Source organism: Apaloderma vittatum, unplaced genomic scaffold, assembly GCF_000703405.1.
Source record: "Apaloderma vittatum isolate BGI_N311 unplaced genomic scaffold, ASM70340v1 scaffold35591, whole genome shotgun sequence".
NCBI lineage: Eukaryota > Metazoa > Chordata > Aves > Trogoniformes > Trogonidae > Apaloderma > Apaloderma vittatum.
Genome location: NW_009697990.1, coordinates 1 through 12,108, shown reverse-complemented (window position 1 = coordinate 12,108; position 12,108 = coordinate 1). Strand labels below are relative to the sequence as shown.

The 12,108-nt window shown below is 43.9% G+C and overlaps 1 protein-coding gene across 1 annotated transcript in view; it reads left to right on the top strand.

Annotated features, from left to right (window-relative positions):
* Positions 1 to 5,432, top strand: part of PHACTR1 (phosphatase and actin regulator 1) — a gene marked incomplete at its 3' end in the record, with an annotated part of 21,166 nt that extends 15,734 nt beyond the window's left edge. Inside the window, exons 5-6 of the mRNA XM_009877841.1 lie at positions 3,961 to 4,169; positions 5,276 to 5,432. Coding sequence (XP_009876143.1) covers positions 3,961 to 4,169; positions 5,276 to 5,432 — 366 coding nt within the window. The remainder of the gene's footprint in view (positions 1 to 3,960; positions 4,170 to 5,275) is intronic.
* Positions 5,433 to 12,108: the final 6,676 nt, after the last annotated feature.

The window sequence follows — 12,108 nt, the reverse complement described above, 5'->3', positions numbered from 1 at the left end:
AGCCTTCATCTCAAAAGAATCCTGCCACTTGATGGGATAATTGCCACGATGCTGCAGTAATAGCGCTGCCAAATCTGGCAGTTTGGGGGGTTATTTAGAACAGTGTTTTATTTTTAATAAGGGAAGATCATGTAGACAAGCGCAGATGAGTTTTCTGCTCCAAAGCTTTTCTTCTTTTTTTCTTTTCCTCCAGGATTTTTTGTTCCTTCCCTTTTTCTAGTTTCCTTGGTCCTGGTAAACTCCGTTGCTATTTGCAGCCAGTTCATATCAATTCTGCATTTTGCCCAGTAAACTTTTCTTAGACGTCATGACTCTTCTGACCAGCAGGACTGTGGATGTGGAACAAAGCGTGATGGGCTGAAACGTCTCCTTCCTCTAGCAATCTGGATTTTTCACTTTGACATTTGAGGTCTCTGGAGTTGGGATAGTCTAACAAAACCCAAAGACTGATACTGGAAATCAGTGCTTTGCCAATGAGCCAGAAGCCTACCAGAGGGAAATAAGCTGCCCCTCTGTACCAGCCTGGAAGTTATTTTACTGTCTTTGACCTTGAGAAAGCCACTGAGCTTCTCCACCTCTCTTTTCCCCTCTGCAGGAGTGGTGGCCTCACCTAGATCTTGTGCATAGTAAAATGTTAATGCCTTAAGGTGCATTAAAAGCTTGTAATAGCTATTTGAGTCCCGGTTGTTCCTATGATTTAAAATGGCAGTTAATTCCTGTTTGGTTTTTTTTTTTGTTGTTCCATTTTATTACAGACATTATAGAGCATTAAGTTCATTTTAACACTTAACGCCTCTGATTGCAAACATTTTCTGGTACATGTGACATCTCTTCATAACCTGTTCTCAGAAGGGCAATCTGTCCCTTGCCATAGTATGACTATTATGACATGTCATTTGTGCTGCCAGTTTGCCTCTATTTTCGCTCATAAATTACCAGCTTTGTGTGATAGCTTAAGTTGAAACAGAGAAGAGTGTAATTTCCATGTAACCTTTTTTTCTGCAACCTCTGCTGCCAATTCTTGCCTTACTGCAAACGACTTTCCCCTTCAACCCAAAGGGTACGTGTCAACTGTAAGTAAAACTTGAGAATCAGGCATCATTTTTTTACCATTTCGGAATGCATTTTAAGAGCCCGTAAATATCTGATAAAATAAATAAATTTTAAAAGCTGATTAAAAAAAAAGCTATGCATGCATCATGACCAGCAGCAAAAGAAGCTTTAGAAACCCTCTTGTATATTTAATTTTGACTTAGGGAGGCATTTTCTTGCTCTCTACAGTTTCTTGGTGTGTCTACTAAGACAGCAATTAATTTCAATTACTCTGTGGGCTCGTGTGCACTGGCAGCTGAATCAAGGCCTCGGTTTATTCAACGTATGTACTAAAGAGCTGTGAAGTGGCAATATCTCACTCCAGGCTAGAATTGCACCTGTGGCAGAGCAGTGAAAAATCGCTGCAGCCAAACAGGCGGCGTGTGAGACCGGTTCCTCTGGGACACCCAGCTCAGCCTCAGACTGTGGATTTATGAAATGAAATGCATTAGACTTTTCCTGCCGCTGTCTTGTAAATCTTACGAAGTGTGTTTGAGTCAGAAAACATTTCTCTTCCATAAAACTTGTCAAGAGAATTGCTTTTTGTCTAAACTTTAGTGTTGCCTAAGGATAGAAACACTTAATATTTACAGCTCTGCCTTCTGTCTCTCACACATATGCCTGTAGTGTAGAAATGTATATTAACGACGGTTTGAAGTCTTTTTCAGATTTTTGTTTTAACTGATAAGTGCAGAAGAGTCTACTACAGCTCTGAAAACGTGCTGATAAAAATGTGACTCTTTATTCCAAAAATCAAAGAGCCTGGGATGAGAAGCGTGTGGGTTTTTTTCCCCACGAGATCTTACAGGAGGGATTTCACTTTTTTCTTTTTCCATGGTGCCCGTACCGTGAGTCACTCATATGCTGCAGTTCTGATTTTCCATTAAAATGTATTCTCACGTTGTAAACTACAGGGGTGTAACTTCTTTGCTGTTGTGATGATGCAACAGTAATTGCAAGCGCTTGTACTCGTCAGCTATGAATTATGCAAATCTATGTGTTAACGTCCGTTTATCTTCTTAAAACAAGCGCTCGCTTAGCCGGAGCTTTGTTCTCCAATTCCGCTGCAAAGCACGAAGCTATTTTAAATGGGCTGTTTGAAACAATTTTGTGCTTTTTTGGTAAATAACGCTAAAAAAATTTTGCGATGCAGCCCACCTGACCGCGTAGGGTTCTCACTCATGATCCCGAGGAATTTATACACGATGGAAATACCCGGTGACCTTGAATTGTCTTTCTTAAGTATACTGCAGTACTGCGTGTGTTTCGTAAGCGCTTCGCTTAGACAGCTGACTGAGTCAAAACGCTGTGGAAAAGGCTGATTTTAATCAAGAAGAACACAAAACACCAGGCGAAAAAAAAGAAAAAATAAATGAGGGGCTTAAAATAGGAAGTAATATCATCAAGGAAGTGGATGATTCAGAAAAATCACAGTGAGACGAGAAGGCGCCTGTGTCTAGCTCGCTAGTTCAAATGAAGATCCTCTGGGGTCATTTGTAAATCTTGTTTTGCCACCCAGTCCTGCTCGGTAACCCCAACTGGTGAACTGCTCTGGTACCTGCTCCCCTGTTCCGTAACCTTCATCCCTCAGAGAAAACAGATTTTTACGAATGAAGTTCCTAAAATTAAAATTATGAAGGCGTATCAGTAAATGGGAAGCTAGCTGAAAGTTTTTAAAGGCTGTGGTGCCTTTAGGAGAATTCAGACGAAGAATTTTAAAACTGCTTCTGGGATAAATTTTTTCAGGTCAAACTGGTTGAAGTCTCACACAAAAAAATCACAAGCCAGTTCTTCGTGAAGCTCTCTTGCTTTGCCGTACAGAACATGATGTGTCACCAAGAAAAAGGCGCTTCTCTCTTGAAAGCATCCCGTAAAGCTGCGCATCTGGTTGTTGGTTGGTCTGCAGTAATAAATGTTGCAATTAACAGAATGATTTCTTTGAAGCTGAAGATGATAATGGCACGGTGTGGTTTGCTCACAAGATCTGAAGCCTTTTCTTCTCCTTAATCCCTCAGCAACCTGTGGACTAGCATTACATGCCCAAAAGTCCCTTAAAAAAAGTCTTTCTGCGATGTTATCTGGCAACTGTGTTAACTTTAGGGTTAGAAGAAAGAGAAGTGTTTCAAGTTGACTCAGTAGAAGATAATTTAGAGAGAAGACAACGTGGTTTTTTTTCAAGATGCAAAATGCCCGTGGTATTCTGAGCAGGCTGAAAGATTCAAGGGAATGGAGGCTATTTAGCACTCACTAAGATCAGACCCAAATTCGTGTGCCTTGAGTGCAGCTTGGCCAGCACATCTGGTTTCACACTTACATTCTTCTGGAAAGTAAAATGGGAGTTTGGCATAAAGAGAGCAAATGTTCCCCACCTTTCCTACAGCTGTTGCCTCTGGTGGGACTGAAGAGAAAGGGCAGTTTCTGGTGACTCACAAATAAACCCGAGCCACCATCGGTTTTGCCCACCACTCTCTTCTTCTAATTTGACACTGGAAAAGCAACGTGAGCGATTAGATAAAAATGACTTAGGAAACCTGCTTCTGCTCCTGACTTTTCCTTTCTCCTTTTGCTTGGCTTCGATCTTCACCTCCTCGTGTTCCTGTTTCCTTACCTGTGTTGATGCGTTCCTTGGGAAAGGGAGACTGTATTCACCTCAGATCTTTAGTTCTCAGTGTTTCTGCCTGCAGTGTGTTGTGCCTTAAATCGAATGTTAACTCAGTTTAAACCCCTAGATGTCCTCCCGGTCATGAAGATCTTTCTGTCCTTGTTTCTTCTCAAAAGGGGGTGAAGGACCACCACTTTGCCAGAAACGGTGAGAGAAGCACCTCAGTTCTTCCACTGAGCTCTTTCCTTCTTGTTCTTTCCCGACAGCTCCGGTTTACACACAGGTGACAGCGTCACGAAACCAGGACCTGGGGGCCTTCCAGACATGAGACAAGTGCCAACTGTTGTGATCGAATGCGATGACAATAAAGAAAATGTGCCTCATGAAACCGACTATGAAGATTCTTCCTGCCTGTACCCGAGACAGGAAGAGGAGGAAGAGGAAGACGAAGATGAGGATAACTCGTTATTTACAAGTAAGACTCACTCCATTTTTCCTTTCTCATTTGTTTAATGTTCACTCTGAACTCTCATTGTGCAAGGGAACTATGAGGCCTGCGAACTTTCTTTCTTCACTGTGTTTTTTCCAGCTCTCAGGGCTTGACTACATAGGGATGCCCGATAAATTAATCCGAACTAACAAGTAGCACAAATTTATAGTGATTTCTGTAATCCACCTGAGTCCCAGGTAGGATTCAGAGGACTGGTTTTGGCTTATATTACTCACTTTCAAATCGACTTTTGGATTCACTTTCCCAAGTGAAGTTCTGCCTTTGACTTAAGTCGAGCTCAGCTCAATAGAGCTACTTCAGGAGGATGAAATAAGTGCTCAGAGAGAATCAGAGCTTTTATATGTAGTGAGTGTCAAATCATGTCAGAATCATCTGCACGTACTTTGAAAGGGGTCATCGGAGAATTGGGCTCAAACAGGAAGAGAAGAGGTTAAGTGACTGTCTCGCACTTTCCTGCCAAGGCCCAGAACCTCTCATGGGTTTGTGTCTGTCTTCCCTGCTCAAACTGCTTTGAAAAGCAAGAGAAGGAACAGAAGCTTGAGCCCTGAAAGGCCTCTGGTTTTTACAGTGCCTGAGAAGCAGAACCAGTTCATTTACACAGAGATCTGTGCTGCTTCTGACTGACTTCTGGTTCCTTCCAATGCCAGCTTGGATGTCTAAATATTACATTGCAAAAAAGAGCTACCTCTGCCTGTCGACATGCCGTAGCTCTGTTGCCTGCCGAGATCCTGAGGTTGAATTATTCATTCCGTTACATGGACCAGAAACGCTGTGCTAGAGAAAGCTACAGATCCTGCTAGCAATTCTGAAACAAGCCCTTCTTATCCATTCCCCTCTGTGGAGCAATATTTTAATTTCTCTTTTCCTGCATACCTACCAAATTCAGCTTTTCTTTATTACGAAATGAACTGAGGTGAACTGAGCACCTGAAGTTAATCGACGCCCCTTTTCCCAGAGCCCACAGCAGTGTAAACGAGAGCCTGGTACCTTGGCTGGTGCTTCTTTGCCTGCTGCATGCTGTGATGAGATGGTGGCACCTCCTTTGGCAGAACCTCTCCTCCCTTTCACAGGCTCCCTGGCGAGGAAAGTCTGCAGGAAGGACTCTTTGGCGATCAAGCTGAGCAACAGGCCTTCCAAGCGAGAGCTGGAGGAAAAGAACATCCTCCCCATGCAGACTGATGAAGAGAGGCTCGAGCTTAGGCAGCAGATTGGGACAAAGTTAACAAGGTAGGCCACAAAGAGTTTTTCTAACTCTTGCTTTTAGAAATACGGGACGGGGTGCAATTTTTATGCCGAGATCTCTTGGTTTACGATGTTGAGGAGGAAAAGCGATGGGGCTGGGGAAGAGTCTAGGCACTATTTCTGCTCCGATACAGCCATACAACGCCCCGTTTCATTTTCCTGGCCTATCCTACAAAGTCTTCCGTTTTGTGAAGTATTGGTGTGAGCTATGTGGAGTTGGGTTTTCTTCGGTGCACAGCTGGGAAATGTTCAGCTTCGATATTGTTTCAGAATGTAGCTGCAGGTACCACTTGATAGGCTATTAATTTGCCCAAAGGGCAGAGGTATAACCTTCTCTTCTGACTGCATCTCTTGTGAGGCTTTTCCTAATCAAAAATACTTAAGTCCTTCAGTACCTGTTTTTCTTGGGCCAGATTTGACAGGTTTATGCTGTCTAGATTCTTCTTTCTTTGTAACAGCATCACTCAACAGCTCTTCTGTTTTCCTGTATTGCGTTGGGGTAGAGAGAGGTGGCCATTAAATGTGGGACGTTTCTGGCAGGAATTAGTAAACTGGGGTCAGGTAGAAATGTCAAAGAACCTCCTGTGCTCCTGATTTCTGCGATCAATGAAATTCTGTTGGGTTATTGACTTGGCGGTATGCAGAGCCAGTGAATGCTGGTTTAGTTGCCTTCCCATGTGATTCAGAAAACCACAAGGATCATTGTTGGGAATTTTCTTGTGAGGGTTTTTAGGATTTTGGGGTTGGGTTTTGGGGTTTTTTTTGATGAGGAGAATAAGGGGAGAACACTGCTACCGTGATGTGGAGACAGGAAGAATAGGAGCTCAAGCTAAATACCTCTCAGAGCTTTCTATCTGCTTTGTTTTCCTGGCTTTGTTTATTGACTCTTTGGAATAAACTAACTGCATCTTTCTAGTCTGTCCTTTGAAAGTATTTGGGCCGTATCATGCTTAGCCTTCTCCAGGACCCATCTAATTCTTTGGTATTCTTGCTGAAGGGCCTCAGCAGCGATGCCCAAAGTATGCAGATGGTGCTGCACTGTTGCTGTACTAGATTTTTGGGGGATCCAGTCTATAAAAGAAAGATATCTAGAATAAAGATTCGGCCTAATACTTAGACTGCAGCTGCACATGGGGCTCTGGCTCCCAAGGAGCAGCACATACTGGTAAGGTCCCAGTGCTTACATGATTAATTTTGAACCCTTTTGAAGCATGTAAAGTGTTGAAATTTTTGTCTCTTAGCGTACCTTACTGTGCAGCGCTTGACCTTTCGATGACATTGAACAGCGTTTCCACTGTGTTGCCCGTTTGCCTAAATTACTTGGGTCTCTCAGAAGTTCACAGCTCTGTCTGATGAAGGCAAATGGTGCCATTTGCAAACGCTGACTCTGCACAGCTCGCCGTGCCTCAGGTGGTTTTTTTTTATTTTATATCTCGCCTCTCCAAAACCTGCTTTTTCCCTATTAAAGACTGTTTCTCCAGCATATCCCTTTTTAATAAGGGAAACTAATTTTGGCACTACCCAGAAGGCTTCCTGCGTAAGCCCCGCGTTCTCACAGTGTTTGTTTCCCCAGTTGCACCTCTGCTCGTTCAGTCGGAGGTACAACGCTTGGTCTTGTCTTCTCGTATGGCTAGGACTTGGGGGCCATTACGAATAGTTCAGGTAATTAAAACCGTGTATATACGAGCTCAAAAAGTAGCTGAGTCACTGCTGTTTCATTCCCACTTTATACCTGTGCAGCATCACTGAAATTGGTAGAATTCTATGAGCCTTACCTGGAATCACAGAGTTGCCGGCCTGACCTTTTAGTTACTAATATTTACAACTTACTATCTCATCCTTCTGAGCAGTTAAAAACAGTCAAGAAATATATAGAGAAAATGTCTTTCCTCGCCTCCAATGTGCAAAAAGCCGCAAATATTTTGTCTGCGAAAAGGAAGGTACCTGTGTTACCAGTGCTTTTTAGGTAAATGTGGTGTATCCATGTGCACAGACTGATGAATAGTAGATGAAAATAGGGAGGATATTTCAATTTGGACAGTATTTCTTTACTGTCCAGACTTCATTACTGAATCTATCCTTTGCCATTGCTCAGGAATTGCACACAAGTGATGCAAATTCCAAATGGTATTAAAGTAGTGAAGCATTTATAGTCCTTAGAGAAGATGCTACATGCAGACTGTAATTGCAGCTGGCAATTTTGGGCTTTAGAGGGATTTGTACTGTTCCACCAATCACCCTCTATGGTTTAAAATAGCCAGCCAATAAAATCACATATGCTACTTGCAGAAGTAAAAAATGCAGAATAAAAACTTCAGCAAATAGTTATTGTCTGTAACAGATCAAATAATTTTCACCAAGGCGCTGATTAGCAGGCTTCAGTATTTATGCATAATCTTCGCAGTATTTAGTTTGGAAGAGCTCATTGACTGCCACATTTGGCAGATGAGAATTTAGTACTATAAAGAGAATGCCATTTTTGAAGATGCTTACAGCCAGGCATATTGAGAGGTTGGCCATGGACATATCGTGTGGGACCAAAATCATCGCAGGTGTCGTTCCTCCAGCCTTACTGGGTTGCACCAGGTATCAGTTTGGCTCCGAACTGTATGTTCAGGTCCTGTTTAAATGTAGTTTGGAACCTCTGAGCCAACACTTACTCCCAGAAAACTGTTACAGCTTTATTATTGCATCTGCCAACTGGTAGAGAGACTCCAGAGAGACTTCATCATGTCGCCATAGACTGTTTCTGGGCGGTCTTTACACAGCAGTTACAGCAACTAATCAGAAGGCCTCCTCCTCTAACCAAACCAGAATGGACTAGCCCAAAATGTGATACCTGCTACGAAGCGAGAGGCAAAAACAGCGAGTGAAGATGCAGAACTTCCAGCTCGTAACCACGTGTGACTTGGGGATAGAAATGGATGCTGGAGGTGCTGTTCTTCCCTGCTAAAAACCCTAACAACTCCATTAACTTCTACTCTGAAATGCAGACCTTCTGCGCTAAGTAAATCTTTTAAGTGGGTATGGTTTTCTTTGTTGTTTCTTTTCTCTTTTTTTTTTAATTCTGCATGCTCAGTTTCACCCAAACTCCTCCTCCCCTTTTATCCCTGTGATGCCTGCACAGCCTCACAGCTGCTCAAGAAGTGCATGTGGGTGACTCTGAGACAGAAAGGAGGAAAAAAAAAAGGAGGAAAAACAGGACTGAACGTTAACAGGCGGAAGGAGAAGACAGACTTCTGCCCTCTGCCTGTCTCTCCAGCTGTGTTGGACCTGCTGGGAAACTCTCCAGTCTTTTCCGAGTCTCTTAGCACTTCAACTCTAGTAAAAGTGCTCATTAGCAATTAGATACAGGACTATTAAAGCTGAGATTTTGATGCACTGCTTTTTGAGCGTGCGTGGAAGTGTCCTTTTACCTGTTTTCCCTGAATTGCCTCCGTCCTGCCTGTTCCCACCTGCTGGAACGGGACAATCTAATGATAATAAAAATAATATATATATCTGGTAATCCAGTATTGTTGTCATGTCTGAGGACGGCCGCCTCTCACATGCAGGTGCCACTGGTGGCAGCCCAGGAAGGTTTTGCAGCCTGGTAAGATTTGGGTGCTGTGCTGCTGCTAAAAGCTGTCAGTAGTCAGAATCACGTTTAACCCAACACCGTCCCCAGCCTGAAAGCCGGTAGGGCAGGGTGGGGTAGCAGCCCTCTGCAGATTAACTAAAGAATTGCGCAGAAAAACAATTAAATTAGAAATAACTAAAGGAGAGAGTAACTTCTTGCAGTGTCCACGCACTACCTTTGGCCTCTCTTGTGGCCTTGAGCGATGGGGAATCCTGTTGCTCGACAGAATCCTGTGAGCATGTCACCGTGTATGTTCTGGTGGCTTTAAAGCACCAAATTTACAGCAAGCTCCTCTGTCAGGTACGTAGTTGTTTTACCTACAGGCTTGGATTTATACACTGCAATACCTTATGGGGTGCTGTCCTTACACCAGCAAGTGGAAAATCTTGCTCTGAAGCAACATGTTTGTGTTGCCTTTTTTTTTTTAAGGTATGTCTTGATTTTGTGTCTATGAATTATTTTTACAAAAATTTGATTGTGCAAATTTTTTGATATGTGCAAATTTACATCTTGTTGAAGTCGGCCGATATATGACTGATTCTCAACTTCTCCCATAAATTAATTTCTCTCTCTGATAGTTTTTTTAACTCAAGCTAAAAAGAAATTTAAAACTACTTTAAAAAACATTAACCTGAGCTCCTTTGATCTTTGCAGAGGACGTTTGAGACAGACTGCCCGGGCAAGTGGTGGACTCACCATACCTGGAGGTACTCAAAAAATGTGTAGACATGGCACTTTGGGATGTGGTTTAGGGGTCATGTTGGTGCGGAGTTGACAGTTGGACTGGATGATCTCAAAGGCCTTTTCCAACCTTAATTCTTCTATGATTCTAATGTAGATAATACATTGCAAGTGTCACAAAGAAGTACGAAAATAGGTCACAGAGACGCTTGGTGTGTGCGCATGGCTGTGAATATGTACACATGGGATAGGGACATGCACACCTGCTAGATGTGTTTACGGTCTCACTGACGCTTTGGAAATAGCACCGAGATGTCCGTGACTGAGAAATGCAGCATGAAAAGTCATAAATCCTTGTTACGGAGCGACAGGTTTGACAGATGATGGTCACCTACAACCTCTATCAGAAAGGTGAGCTTCTCTGTCCCTTCCCTGATCGATACTACGTCTTCCTCAGCTGTGCAGAAAAATACCGCCTTGACACAGAAATCCTGTGATGAAATGAACAAGTAAAAATAAAATACCATTGATGTGAAGGGTTTTGGGGTTTTTTTAAATGTCACGAGGCTGCGGTGAGGTTGTGGGGCTTGTTCACAGCAGATTTCTGTTGCCCTTGGGTGCCTCTGCATAAGGGAGTATGTCTGTAACCAGGGAGAGAACGTGAACCAGAAAGAAGAGGAGAAAAATTGCAGAATTTGGGGAAAGGATCGCCTCTTTGGCATCACCGTGACGGTGGCAGAGATACTCCCAGTGCTGAGGATGGGTCAGTAAAATGCACAGCATCTCCTTCAGAGGCCTCAGGGCATGAGATAGTCCTCAGTGATCATTTTTCTAAGTACCAAAAAATTAGACTGGGAAGGGAGATTCAGTGTTTTTGGAACTGGTTAATTGTTTAAACGGCGTTGAGGCGAGGGTTTATTCAGCCAGAGGATGGCAGCAAGATGGCTCCGGCTGCATCTCCTGGTGGCTGTGGGGAGCATTTTGTAACCCCCCCTCCCACCTCCGAGTCATTCGGGGATAAAAAGAACAGGCAGACAGCGGGATTAGGCTTTATTCACAGATCTCACGTTGTTGGGTAGCGCGGAATAGTTTCTTCCTAATTACCTCTGACGTCTGCAGTCCTCGCGCTTATTGTCAGCTTTCCCCTAACGAGAGAAAAAGCAGCTGCCCAAAGCCAGAAGCTCATCCCCCCGCCCCGGCAGCGCTCACGCAGGCGTGCGTGGAGCTCGCCTCTTCCCGCGTCGGCTGCTGGGGGGATAAATCACACAGAAAATGGGATTGTGGTAAACAAGCTCATCTAAATCCTGGATTAGAGGGATTGACAATGCGACAGCGCGAGATGCATGAATGGGGATGGCCGAAAGAAAACCCCACATAGTGGCTGAGCCTGGGTTTTAGCTGTGTTGGTACCTAGGGAAGAGGGTGGGTTTTTTCCTTTTTAATTTAGGTTGTACATTTGTGAGAAACCCTTGAGGGAGCTATCGAAATTGCCCCTAGCATCAGGAGGAAGGCAGCAAAAGCAGGTGATATTTTGGGGGTGACAAGCTGAAACCGGGTTATCATCACGCATCTGGGCTTAACCTCCAGGAATAAATACTCTTGGGCAGAACTGATCTGGGTTCTGTGCAGGGGCACAGACGGGAGACGGGCTCTCAAGGCCCCGTCAGACCTCTTTGCTGATGTCCTGGAGTCTCAATGGAGGGAAATGAGGCTTTGTAATTCAAAGTGCTCTGGGAAAGCTGTCTCTCGCACGGGCTTTCCGATCCCAGGCAAGCCACTGAAAGAACACAGGCGCACATATACGACTGTGTGTATATATATGTATATATATATAAGGTCTCCAGGTATACGTATGTGCCTGTGAACTTCAGAGAATTCCACTAGCTGACAAACTCTCATTGACAGCAAGGTTTGTGTGCTTTCAGACAAACACCCAGATAGCAGGATCTCTGTAGACATCGAACTCTGTGTTTCAGCAGGGCAAGGATCCTCACTTCTGGGCACGGTTTGGACATGTCTCTTTATATTAGGAATTTCTGTAGCTAAACATTGTCATTCGTCACGGAAAAAGACAAGTCTGACATCACGAATGATGCTGCTGCTGTTGTTCTGAGACGAGTTTCAACAGCTAACAGCACGGATTTGCTTCATCTGAGTGATTTCCTGTGGCAAAAGGTCAACGGAGCAATCAGGGGAAAGGAGGAGGTGATAGCGGGTAATGTCACTACAAAACACATCGTCTCTATGTGCTACCTCATTTGTGGGATGAGCAGTGTCCTTAACATGGGATCTGGATGGGTCCTGGCAGCGCAGTCCCACCTCGGCAGGGGATGAAGCTCAACAAGACCAAGTGCAAGGTCC